General features: G+C 35.0%; 2 protein-coding genes across 5 annotated transcripts in view; one reads left to right on the top strand and one right to left on the bottom strand.

Annotated features, from left to right (window-relative positions):
* The first annotated feature begins 4202 nt into the window (after positions 1 to 4202).
* LOC116028818 (condensin complex subunit 2) lies at positions 4203 to 8655 on the top strand. Of its 2 annotated transcripts, none has more exons than XM_031270646.1 (13): positions 4203 to 4632; positions 4732 to 4833; positions 5116 to 5233; positions 5465 to 5538; positions 5616 to 5676; positions 5773 to 5973; positions 6092 to 6378; positions 6484 to 6628; positions 6757 to 7007; positions 7094 to 7124; positions 7220 to 7359; positions 7638 to 7748; positions 8185 to 8655. In XM_031270646.1, exons 1-13 carry the CDS (start codon positions 4396 to 4398, stop codon positions 8398 to 8400), a joined length of 1974 nt encoding a protein of 657 aa, XP_031126506.1. In that variant the 5' UTR covers positions 4203 to 4395; the 3' UTR covers positions 8401 to 8655. The 2 variants fall into 2 exon arrangements, with proteins under 2 accessions (XP_031126506.1, XP_031126505.1); XM_031270645.1 differs by having other exon boundaries at positions 8179 to 8655.
* A 772-nt stretch (positions 8656 to 9427) lies between these two features.
* Positions 9428 to 13179, bottom strand: part of LOC116029321 (DNA topoisomerase 1 alpha-like) — a 6889-nt gene continuing 3137 nt past the window's right edge. For 2 of the 3 annotated variants that reach the window (XM_031271271.1, XM_031271272.1), the window contains exons 5-16: positions 12855 to 12914; positions 12649 to 12743; positions 12361 to 12517; positions 12087 to 12212; positions 11615 to 11695; positions 11364 to 11454; positions 11138 to 11271; positions 10662 to 10730; positions 10484 to 10573; positions 10101 to 10204; positions 9843 to 10011; positions 9428 to 9746 (exon numbers count right to left, since the gene is read on the bottom strand). In XM_031271271.1, the coding sequence (XP_031127131.1) occupies positions 9678 to 9746; positions 9843 to 10011; positions 10101 to 10204; positions 10484 to 10573; positions 10662 to 10730; positions 11138 to 11271; positions 11364 to 11454; positions 11615 to 11695; positions 12087 to 12212; positions 12361 to 12517; positions 12649 to 12743; positions 12855 to 12914 (1245 nt within the window). In that variant the 3' untranslated portion in view covers positions 9428 to 9677. Of the gene's footprint in view, positions 9747 to 9842; positions 10012 to 10100; positions 10205 to 10483; positions 10589 to 10661; positions 10731 to 11137; positions 11272 to 11363; positions 11455 to 11614; positions 11696 to 12086; positions 12213 to 12360; positions 12518 to 12648; positions 12744 to 12854; positions 12915 to 13179 lie in introns of those variants that run through there. The other variant, XM_031271273.1, reaches the window with a different exon arrangement.

Genomic DNA, 13179 nt, shown 5'->3' with positions numbered 1-13179 from the left:
TTTCGCGCGCCGGATAGATTCATTGGCGCCTAAAATTGAAAAAATAATAATAAGCGAATGACCGAATAGTTCGTATTGGCGCTTCTTGTAAATTGCATATCTAAGGTTTGTTTAGTAACAATAGAAATGTTTTAAATTTTTATATCCTATTTTTATTTTTCAATCAAAAATATGTTCGAGTTTAATTATTTTATTCATATAAAAATAGAAATTGCAATTTGATAGAATAATTAGACCACATACAACATGTCAATACATGCAAAGGTTGTATTACATTGTTATTTTTAGTAGATTATTATATGTTAAAATTAGGGGTGTAAATAAGCAGTCAAATTTGAGCTCGAGTCGAGCTCGAACTCTAATATCTTAGGTTCGTAGCTCGACGAGCCGTTCGCGAGCCACATATATATATATATATATATATATATATATATATATATATATATATTAAAATTTATAAAATTATAATTTGAAATACTCAAAATTTAAAATCACACAAGTTAAATTCGAGCTCAACATTAAACTCAAATTCGAGTTCGAGTCTGAATTTAAGCTTGAATTCAAGCTCGAGCTTGAACAAACGAGCTGCTCGCGAGCAGCTCGAAAATTGCCGAGCTCGAGCTCAAGTAGGGCCTTCATTAACGAGCTCGAGCTCGAGCCACCCAAGGCTCAAGCTCGGCTCGACTCGTTTACATCCTTAGTTAAAATAGTCAAAGACCTTATGGTCAAGCGGCATAATTGTAAATCTTTCCTGACTGCATACTTAATTAATGAATATTGTTTCTCGGCATTATTAGGGGAAGATAATAATCCAAAATTAATGGAATGCCAAGAAATTTCATTGCATGAAATCATTTTTATTATTTAAATCCATGTACTAATTAGATTGAACTAAAAGTTCAAATGATAATCTATTTGCGACTTTCGCAAATAATCTACCAACATATCTATTGATCATAATGATCATAAAATAGTGACTAAGTCCCATGTACCTTTCCCAACTTGGACCAAAATATATGTATCGATACTCTTTGAGACCATAAATTTATCGGTGTAAGTCTGTAAAAGATGAGAATCATAGTACTAGATCTAATAAAGAAACATTGTTACTCTTGAAATACCTTGAATTATTATGTCTTGGAGATGTTGGTTGTAGCTTTTAGGTACACGCAAATACCCGGAGTATTCCGGGGTTATCGATCCACAGGGAATGGTTGGTCAAGCACTAACTCGGATTGATTCTTGTGAAGCTAGTTCGATAATAACGGGATTAAGACAACAAAAGTAAATAACAAAAATAAAAGCAACAAATGAAGAGAGATATATAAGATGCAACATAGGTAAGGATATGGATCGGGTCAATAACCATCATGAGTCAAACAAATGTAGAAAAGAAGTTTTATCCCTTGTGAATGGAGGAAATGCACTAAAGTCCTCGGTGCCACTCTCGTGATCTACCCGAATGTGCCAAACCGCAAGTTATCTACTCTCGTAGTCTACAAGCGAGGCTCGTCTTAAAGATCCTAAGCAAATCAACATGCCCAAACTCAAGTTAATCCTACAAGTTGTGAGGAGGTAGCCTAAACTAACCTCTAGATTCCAACACGCTGTCACCCGTGAAGGAACCGTTTTGGCTAACTTCTAAATTCCAACCCGCTCTCGCGGTGAAGGAACCGAAGATTAGCCGAGAAATCCCCCTATAATTTATCAAGCTCTCGCATTGTATAAATCAATAGGTGTGGCAAGAGTGTTCTAGCCATGCCCGATTCTCACCGTGACACAACAACAAACAAGCATGTAATTGGATCCATTAATCACACACTTTCAATAACAAGTCTTGCACACAACAACTCATAGAAGCTAAACTAACAATTCATAATAATTGAAGAACGAACAACAATCTAGACATAAACACAATCCATAATCCAAATATAAATAAATTTAAGAACAAGCATCTTGATACAAGGTTAGCTCAAGGTAAATTAAGGAAAGAAAGGGAAGAAATTCCCCTCGATCCATCGGTTGAAGCTCATAACCTTGTATCATCCCTCTTCTTATTACAAAATAAATCCTAATCTACTCCTACACTACTAAACAAGCCTCACTTGGAGGTCTACATTTTTAAGGAGAAGAAAAGGGAAAGAGAAGAGGGGAAGGGACTAATCTAATCTGAAAATTGGATATTGAAGAATGGAGAAATGAGGGGTATTTATAGTTGGGTAAAGGCAGGGGCAAAATTGGAATTTGGACTGCAGAATTCTTGCGCATGGTCGCCGCGGCGAAAGTCCAAAAATCCGGGCAGTGTGAAAATGGACAATAGGCGTCTGTTTCAGGACGCAGACAGACGCCTATTGTCCTCCTCCAGAATTTCTGCAGAATCTTTCACTTTCTCTTTTTGCTTTTGGCTCCATGTTTTATGCCTCTTTTTGCCTTCTTTCATTTGTCTTTTGCTTCCCACTCATCACATCATTCCACCAAATCATGTCTTCCACCTACTTGGTGCAATTAAATATACACATACAAAACAAGATTATAAATGCCACTACAAAATATTAATATTATGCTCAATTATCAAATCTTCATCATCTTTGGTCAAATAATAATTATTTATCACAATGAAGAAATTCAATATTATTAAGAACATAATATTAATATTTAGTGGTAGAAATGGATTTAAATATGGGGTAAAAATATGACCAAATATACTCTTATCAGATGTTCGCCTAGGAGGCGAGAAAATCCCAGTAAAAATATTGGCGCGCAAAATAATCATAATACTGGGGATACAGAGCAACCATATTTAAATATATTTTGGAAAATGACTAAAATCTGGTTGACTTAAATATTGCCCTAAACCATTATAAATATGAGAGAAATTTATGAAAGTATTATAGTTATCGACAACACAATTGTCTTTATAAATTGCTTTGTTACATGATAATCTAGATCTACAGTTAGGCACCATAAGTGCCATGACTTTTTACGTATAAAGGAGCAATTAAGACATAACTCAACTTGCTAAAATATATATGTTCTCTTTATAACACTACACTTTTGAGTGTTAACCTTGTAGGTTACAAATGGGAGCGTGCATGAAAGAGAAATAAGAGTAACGATGTGATATGATATAAAGCGAGTTTGAAGCCTATGGGTTCACACAGAGATCCTTGATTGAATTTAATCAAATAAACTCTCGTACAATATATGGCTTTAAGTTCCGCTACATAAATATCATTGGTAGAATAATAAATTTAGACAGGCAATTGATGAACATCATTACCACATAATTATTGGTCACTAGACGCTAATGTTTATTCTTGTAATTCTCGAAATAATAATAGAAATGTAAATCACAACATATATCTTGTTGGATTACAAAGTTTTTTGACTTGTAGTAGTAAACAAATGATTGGGCAATTCTCATGAAGAATAAATATGTAAATATAAATATGTGCCATTATGTGCTTATTATAAAGTTGCTAATGGAGTTATTTATTTATTTTCCTCACATGTTTTTTCTCATTGAATTTTTCCAGTGAGATTTTTAACGATACATTATTGCAACATAGTAATACAAAAAGGAAAAAAGTTGCAAATAAAAATTTAAATAAACAAACCCCACAATTCTTGAAGATCATACCCTGGAGTTTATGATTGATGTATAGTTGTAAATTTTCTTTTATAAGTTTTTTCAACCGAATTTTCTTAGCCTAAAGTTATTTATTTATTTATTTTTATTTGTAATGGTAACCCGTGTAACACATGATTATACATACATCATGTAATATTTTCCGTGACTATAATTTTCCCACTGGATTTTTTCTAGTAAGATTTTTAGCTAGGCATGATCGCAGGAAGATAATGTCCAATAAGGAATGTTATTAATATTTAATCATGTAGTCATTATTTTAACTCATAAAATATATTATCTTATCTAAAAAATTTCATTATTCTAACACATATAAAATATTTTATTATAATTCATAAAATAGAGTCAACAATTGCCTCCACTGAGGCCCCACTCCCATCATCCATGTGAGAGTGCTAATTGGGACACCTGATGCCACTTGACCACAAGGTCTTTGGGACTCGGGTATTACTTTATCTCACAATATTCATTATTCTAACAAACAAAGAGCAATGAATTTTTAATATTAAAACGATGTCGTGCGACCCACACAGTTGTGTGGACAGTGATTTACCCCCAACTGGCTATTGCCTGGTTTGAGAACCAAATTTGAAATTTCAAAGGAGGGAAAACACTGTCGACTCCATTTTCTCCAGACAACCCAAGATCTGAAGCAGATACGGAGGATTTTCACCATTTCAATTTGTTTCCCCCCCATAAGTCTCTGATAATTGTTGTGTTAGCCCTAAGTTCACGGAAGCAGAAGAATGGCGGAAACCCTAAGCCCTAACCCCAAGCTGAGAGCCCCGTTCTCTCCAACCAGCCCGTTTTTCCTCGGCTCCAATGACGACAACATCGAACGCGCTCAGGCACGCGCAGCTCGGGCAGCCGCCATCCGCCGCAAGCCAGTCGTCGCTGCTCCTCCCCCGGCTGCCAGTTCATGTCTCGACAAGAAGCAAATCTTCGAACTCTTCCAAAATTGCATCAAACTTGCCAGCGAAAATGTCTGTCTTTCTTTCTCTACAATTTTTTTTTTTTTTTATAATATTTTGTCGCCTCTCTGCAAACTTTGTTTTGAATATTTGAATTTATTTTGGATGCAGAAAATTAATCAAAAGAATACTTGGGAGCTGGGTCTGATAGACCATCTTCGCGATATTATTAAAGCAGAAGAAGAGAATGATGCCGAGACTAACTTTCAAAAGGTGTGTTTGGATTTATATGACTACTCTTGTACTGGAAATGCTAAAATAGCAAAAAGAGTTGATTTGTTGTTTCACTTCAATGAATCCTTAGAGTCATATGCCTTTTTACCTAATATCTTAGACTAAAATTTGCAGATTTTTTTAGCTAGTTACTTAGTTAGGTGATGAAAATCCTAGAAAAGATGAAAAAATTTATTGTTAGAAGGTCGTAGAAAAAATATCATCAGGGTTGCTTTGGCCTGTATGCTATTTCAATGCTGTTCATGATTTTTTGAAATGTAGGCAAGTTGTACTCTTGAAGCTGGAGTTAAGATTTACTCCATGAGGGTGGATTCGGTTCATTCTGAGGCATACAAAGTCCTTGGAGGTATTAATCGGGTTGGGCAGGAAAATGAACAAGGTATCATATTTCCCTTGCGCATTTCATTTCATATGGAGTAACAAGTATTTTATTTGTACACCAAATGGGGAATGTAAAAAAATAATTGGGTAGGAGAATTCATAGTGAGGTATTGAGTGGAGGGATTCATTACAAATAATCTTATTTTTTAGTTAATGGGAGTGTGTACATTCAATAAGTTATGTATGTGCAAGTTACTTGACACTGTCAATATTTGCTTTGTATGCACAGATCCTGTTGTGGAGGATGCCAATATTGATAATGAACAGTCAGGAGACAATCCAAAGAAAGAACAATCAAGAAAGGTTTATACTTTTCACCCTCTTCTAATATACACAGATTGGGTTGTCATTTCTTAAGTTCTACAAGTGCATAAATGCAGTTATCACCCCTATCAACACTGGAGTCATCATTTGAAGCTCTTAATGTGAAGAAATTTGATGGTGAGTGCATTCCCATATTCTTATATTAGGTACTGCCTCACTTTATGTTACAATTATCCTTTCCATTTATAATAAATAAATTTGTTTGTTCTCTAGTTGCCTTTGTTGTAGATCCTCTTTATCATCAGACATCTGCTCAGTTTGATGAAGGTGGTGCCAAGGGTCTCCTATTGAATAACTTAGGGGTCTATGGTTTCTGTCGGGTCCTTTTTGATTCATTGGAAGTACCTGGGAAATGTACACCAACTGCAGTTCAATCTGAAGGATCAGAAGTTATTGATTTATCTTTTGCTAAAGGTATGTAGCAAAGGAGGGTTCTGAAATTATCATTTTTGTGGAATGCTGGAGTGAACTGTTTTCTTTTGATCAAATATCAATCTTATAGTTTTAACTTTTCCCTCATTTGCATATACAGATTGCATCGATGAAATGGTATTAAATATGCCCAAGAAGGATGAAATATCGCCCAGTATTAGACATATAATTCATCAATTTGATGAAGATGCTTGCAGACTATCTGAAACGTATGTTTCTGCACAAAATTCAACAGAACAAGATTTTGATACTATTGACCATGCTCCAGAGGCGGATAATGATGTGTATGACAATTATGGAGCCTGGGCTATGGACAATGATGATGAAACAAGTGTTGCAGATCAAGCAACTTATGAAGTTGATCAAAGTGAACCTGGACAACAGGAGGTGAATCAAAGAAATTTGGTTGCCACACAAGAAACTTCTATTTCTGTACAAATACCCTCTGAAGAGCAACATAAAATTCAGTTTACATTGCATTCTATTTTGCAGGATGGTGAACCTCTCAACTATCGTGATGCTGAGATGGATGACAAACCTGACCAAGTTGATGATTACTTGTTTTTAAGCTTGGGATTTTCTTCAAAACAGAATTTGTGGGCTGGTCCAGATCATTGGAAGTATCGAAAGGTAAAAGGTAAGCTTTGACAAGCGTTGCAAATATATTGAGTATCTAACTTATGGATCAGGAAAAAAAATGAACAAGAAAAAGTATGCATTAAATAGGAAGCTGCAATTTTGTGTTAATATGGGGTTTATTTGCAGTTCCAGATGTACCTGCCAAGGAAGAGGGATCACCACCAAAGAACAAGAAAACAAAGAGCAAAAAAGCAGAGTGTGACATTGATTTCACAAAAGCATTGGATACAGATCTGTCGCATATCTTTGATCCTCCAAAAAATCCCAAGTCTCTACTTCTGCCGGTGAACAGAGCACCTTCAAATAGATTACTTCCAGAAGATTGCCATTATCAACCAGAGGATCTTGTTAAGCTATTTCTGTTACCTAACATAATGGTATGTAACTTAGAATTAATAACTTGTTCATATTTTAAATACATGATGCATCATTTGATGATTTGTGTTCCCCTTTTTTTTAATAGTGCCTAGGGAGGAGATCAAGGAAAAGAACTGGTGAGGTCAAATTCTTTGTGTAATGTCTTGTATTTAATTTCTTGAAATAGTTTTTTGTGTGGCTTGATAACTGATGAACCTGACTTTCTGGTCAGAGGAAGCGAGTCAACTGAGAGATGATTGTGGAGCAATGCCATCCTGGGATGATGATTGTGGGTTTGATGGGACGTTTGATGATGGTAGTGTTTGTAGTGATGTCGAGGACCCGAGCACACTTGTCTCTCAACCTCGCCAGGTTGGTGTTTGTCTCTTGAATCATATCCAACTTGTATTGTTCTGGTCATGTAAAATTGCAGATTTTGCATTCTTATTTATTTCTATCTGTTAATAAGTATGTTGGTTGCATCTCTTGGGAGTTGAAATTAATGTAAAGAAATCATTTCTATGGGAAATGAGGAAAACATTGGACTTATGTGAATATGATAAAATTGTATGGAGTATATGAATTTACTATCTTTATTTTGTCTTGGGATTGGTGAATGCTTACATTTTGCTTCCTTTACAAAAATGCAGGTAAACAAGATTGACATTCATTATGACAAAACATCGAAACAAGTTGATGTTCAGGTGCTCAAGGAAACACTTTGGGACCAAATACAAGGATTAAATCAAACATCAGTCCAGGTAAACCCATAACTACTTCAATTAGATAGCCATTGTTTAAAGATAACTGAAGAACTTTGTGTTGAGTATGGTCCGGCTTAAAGGTGCCTCCTATAGATAGAACCTACTCAGGACACATCGTGGTCTGACCAATAAAAAAAAATCAACTAGCCTACTACACCCCTCAATCTTGGCCAAAACACATATGTACACTTCTATGATGCAGAATTTAAAATACTGATCTAGAGGTTAGAGGACCTTCAGCCTTGTCTGAACTAGTTAAAAGATCTTATGACATTGCATCAATTCCTATAAAATGCTCCCGATTCCAGCTACCCTTTGGCTACCTCACGTTTCATGCCTGATCAACTTAGCATTCTTATTATATATCATGTTGGGTCTTTTAGTCAGTCAGTCAGTCTCTAAAGCATAATTGCAATCACATGTAAAGCTGCAGGACGAGAGTGTATCTTTCAAACAAGTCTTGGCAACATTTCCAGATGACTGCAGAGCCACAGGATCTCATGATGATATATCACCACATTTGTGCTTTATATGCTTGTTGCATTTGGCCAATGAGCATGGACTGTGCATCCAGGGCTCTGTTAACTTGGATGATCTCAGAATAAAAATTGCAGCTCACAACAGTAGTGTCCAAGATGCTGCTATCTAAAACTTTTGTGACTCCCGAGTCTGCTTTTACTGTGTTGTTTAGCTGACGTAAATTGCCACCTGACAAACTTCTGCTGTTTTTTTTTTTTGGGTTCACAAATGGCGCAGATCGTCTTTGTTGTAGTGCTACTCAAATGTTTAGATTGTATTATGTATAGATTTTTCCCAATGTAATGATATTAATGGGATTGCACTTCCTATTATCACATGTATTTAAGTTTGGCTTATTATTATACGGAGTATTAATTATTTAACACATTTATTTCGTAAGTCAATGAAATCTCACAAACATACTATAATTGATCTTTTAAAAGTTGAATATATAAAATAAAATATCAGTTTTGTATAATACTTTTAAATAGCGGAGTGCCTTTTTTTTTGTTTCCCTTTCAAATTAAAATAGATTGAAATCGTAATCAAACTTTGCTTATATGCTTAATAAATTACAATATTAAGCAATTTTACTAGAATATTAACATGCTAACATTATTATTATTGTATCCAATTAAACATTTAAAATTTGTTTTTAAAGAGAATCTAAAATATATAAACCTTTTCAAATATTAGAGCTCAATTATAAAATATATACTCCGTATTACTAAAGAAAAAGTTGGTCATAGGTATTTTTCGGCAAAATTTTTATGACAAGAATTTAAACTTATTACATACAATTGACACCTTTTTTTTTAATGGCAGAATTTAAACAAATTATTACATACAAATATACAATTAGAATGGGTGCACGCCGAACATCATAATTCATAATATCATATCATATAATGTTATCAACACCATACATATATTTCCTATGAAATGGCATTCACATTAAAAATTTCAAAATTTATCCCTTGGTTAAACAAATTACGGCAGTTTACCTTTGGATTAAGCCAGAATTCAGAGATCAAAGTTCAGGAGTAGAAGAAATATACTCCATAAGTTGAACAACTCTCGTGAAATAAAAAAATAAAAATCTACATAATGCCTCAGGCAAAACTTTGGGAACACAGATCCTCCACAACTAAAGTTCATTCAGGAAAAAAAAAATCGACAAACTTCGTAGATTGGAACTTCAACGAAATATGGGGCAACTCACCCCATGAATACATTAAACAGGCTTCTTTGAATACAACATCAGTGTCCATGGGGATTATGTGAATAAATAAACAAATTGTCAGAAGACAGTCAACCATTTCTTTCCTTTTTCCCTTTCTTCCCCTCTTCCCTGGACAGTATTGGGTGAGAGTGGTTGTCCTATACTCTACCAGAATTGAGAAAACTTTAGAAAGTGAAATCCGGTTCGACATCCATGGCCCACGCAAACTTTGCCAGGAGGGACCTGTTGAACATCTGCATTGAAGAAACAGCCAGTCACTAACTTTGTTGATCCAGGATAAATAAATGGTGCTAATTAAGGCCTGATCATTGTTAAAAAGGAGTGTTGACCTTTTCAATGGGAACCTCATTGCGTTTGCACCATGCAACCGTGATCCTTGGATCAAGGTAGTTAATCTTGGATGTGCCTAATGCCACTGTTTTCAAATCCTCTTTTACCTGTATTTGGTTCTCCATCTTCTTAATCTTTTTATTTGTTTCATCAATCTTTTTCTGCAATCTGTATAGGATTTGCACAGATCCATCCATCACAAACTATGTCAAGGTTTTTCAAGAAAACATAGATTATTAATTGCAAGAAGGTCTTACGCTTCAGGTGCCAAATTCCTCTTTGTCTTCCCATCAGCAGACTTCAGTGGAGGCTTTCCTTTCTTTGACCGGGCCAAATCAATCTTCAGTTCCTCTAAAACACCCTGAAAGTAGAGAGAGAACCAAACAAGAAAATATAAATATGAGCAGGCAATGGTGAAACATGATCATAAACCTGGAGCCTATTGGAAAGAATAAAACATAAATATAAAATATTATTCTTTCGTGTTCTTTTCTTTTCCTTCCTCCCTAGTCCCTAACCAGCCACAGTAATCCAAAAAATAAAAATAAACCTGGTCCTTCCTACTTATGCTTTCCTTTCCAACAAAACTAATTAACCTTCCATCGATGCAGCACATAAGATAAAGATGAATAAAATTTACCTTTAACTCTTCTATCTTCTCATTCAAGCGAGAAATTTGTACACCGTGCGTCTTAGAAACACTGCGTTGATGATTGCAAATCACTGCCACCTACAGCACAACATGCTAATTATTGAAGTTCTTTCATCCAAAATACCAAATGCAATATACCTGAGATGTGGCTTTGGATTGTTTTTACCTGCTTGTTTGCCTTTTGATATACATCGACTTTCTCTGCAACATCTCCACCATCTGTGAACCTACCCAACTGAATCAAGAGTACAAATTAAATAGGGGAAAAAATCAACTCTGGTTGGTTCTTTCAGCATTCTAGTGTCGAAGTATGGTTGACAACTAATTGATAAGACATCCTCTTTCAGACTAAAAGCCATAAGATTTACAATGCTAAAGTTCAAAACTTCAAATAGTATGCAACTCCATTACAGTTATTGTAGTGCAGTTGTGCTGCTTTCATATTTTTTTATTTAAAAAAAAAAAAAACAAAACAAAAAAAAAAAAGAGACTTCTATGGTTGTCAAAATTTCCAGTTGTCAGAAAGTTCCCTTCCCCCTAAAACAGAAATGCTCTTCTTCCTTTCCCTTTGAACACTGCTCACAAGAGTCCATACAACTGATACAAGACTATGAAATGAAGGTAACTACAAGAGCACCTTACCTCTGATTGCAATGTGATAGAGGCATTATATGTACGGAAAACTTTTGCTGTAAGGCCAGGCATGAGTTCTTTTAAATGAGCATTCAGCTTACTAGTATCAAGCATGTCAAAAAGATCATCACCGTCCTTCTTCCCTGAAAATGATTTGTAATGCACTAAATATCTAATGGAATTCACTTACAAATGATCACATATTACATACTAATATAAAACGATAGTTACTAACCTTTTCGAAACTGTTGAATTGCTTTGAAAACAGGCTCCAAGACCCGAACATCATTCTGATATCTGATAGAATCTTTACCAAGGAAATCAAACTGTAGGGAGTGGAAGAAAACTTCAGTTCTTCACATTGCAATTACTTGGCAGAAGACTAGCCAAAGAATTATCTTTTTCTTCATCAATTAGTTTTACATGCGAAGTTGAATTTCCATAAGAAGAGTGACATGGTCATACAGAACATAGAAAGCAAAGTACCTTCAGAGTATCTGGAGGCACTGGCTCCACATTCTCTACTTTCAAAGTGCAGCAACCAACTGTTTCAGCTTCATCATCATCCTGAAACACACCAAAAAATGGGAATAAGTCTACAGACCCTCACCATCTGGCTAGAAAATAGAAGAAGCTTTATGTTAAGGGAAAAAAGAGACATAAATATCAACTACATACAATTTGAATTATATGCATCTCTACAAATCATATAGATGGTTAAGTCCACTGAATGGAACCTTGGATGTGTAATGTTCTGGTAGGTTTGCTGCTAGTCTGCTAAAATAGTTTGTTCCATGTGTGCTTTCTATTATACTTAAAATTTATAGACTGATAAATTCATCTTGCAAGTTTACAGACCATACAAAAATATGGTTTTTTTTTTTTTTGTTTAAAAAAAATAGTTTAAAAAAGAGAACAAAATCAGCAGCAGGAGAAAGATCATGTGAATTCCTCGTACCTTTTCATTGCCTGCCCTGAGAGCTAGTTTATCAATAAGATAGGTAGCAACTGCTACTTGTCGCTTAACAGGATCTTTACTATTAAAATCTTTAGTATAAGCAGCTCTGATGCGATCTATGTGCTCCTACATCCAAGAAGCAGTTATATTATCAATCATAACCACAGTGCTTCTGATCACAATGGAAACAGAATACACTGAGAGTTAACTATCAAAAATAAAATAATATCCACCAAAAGTTGATCATGAGATTTTATATCAACTTATCAAGTACCTTTAAAAGCCTTGCTTTCTCATACTTCTCCTTGTCACTCTGCCCTTTCAAGGTGCTGCTAGCAGCCAGGAAAACATATTTGAATTCTTTTGGATTAATAGGGTCATTCCAGAATGCTAACCATGTCACGGTGTTGTCATGCCTTATTTCCTTCCAGCTGCAATATATTTTTCAACTTAGAAGTTTAGAGGTACCTCACACCAAATATATTTACCCATTAGTTTGTAAGAAAGTATCATTTACACACTTCTAGAGATAAATGTTTCTGAAAAAAATAAGGAAAAGAACCTTTCACCAGGGATGGGGCATTCTGGGATTGGAGCATCTTTTCCTATATTTATTGTAATATCACTTGGACGGATGCGTTTTTTAAGCTTTCCCATCTGTAAAAAGTCAATACTTAGAGCAACTTACTTAGGTGGCTAAGTGTAAAATTCAGAAACATCCAGATACAACCAAAAGATATCAGACTATTCAATTCCATAAAAGCAAACCTTTGGATGTTCTCCACGGCCTCTGAACAATCCAGGTGGTTCAACCCTGAAGTTCCCCACCTGCAAACCACAAAATGTGTCATCCCATAGTCAGCCACAGGAAGGAATGTGTCATTGTAATATGCCAAAAAAAAAAAAAGTTACAACTAACTAACCAGCTAATCTCATGAATTTGTAAGAGTATTATTTATAACATCCATAATCTAGTACTTATGAGTTATGACAATATCATTCTAATCTTTACCAGAGTCAACAAACAATATGGGGAGAAAAAAGAAATATTCTCAAACCCTTAATTAGTCCCAACCCCCCCCCCCTCCCCCCC

Source organism: Ipomoea triloba, chromosome 9 (genome assembly GCF_003576645.1).
Source record: "Ipomoea triloba cultivar NCNSP0323 chromosome 9, ASM357664v1".
NCBI classification, from domain to species: domain Eukaryota; kingdom Viridiplantae; phylum Streptophyta; class Magnoliopsida; order Solanales; family Convolvulaceae; genus Ipomoea; species Ipomoea triloba.
This window is presented reverse-complemented; position numbering and strand designations above follow the sequence as displayed.

Bases quoted from the DNA above. Each gene is read 5' to 3' on its own strand.
- LOC116028818 (XM_031270645.1), top strand. From the start codon at position 4,396: ATGGCGGAAACCCTAAGCCCTAACCCCAAGCTGAGAGCCCCGTTCTCT. The intron at 5,677-5,772 runs GTGAGTGCATTC...TTTGTTCTCTAG, and splicing joins TAATGTGAAGAAATTTGATG to TTGCCTTTGTTGTAGATCCT. The intron at 7,125-7,219 runs GTGAGGTCAAAT...CTTTCTGGTCAG, and splicing joins GAGATCAAGGAAAAGAACTG to AGGAAGCGAGTCAACTGAGA.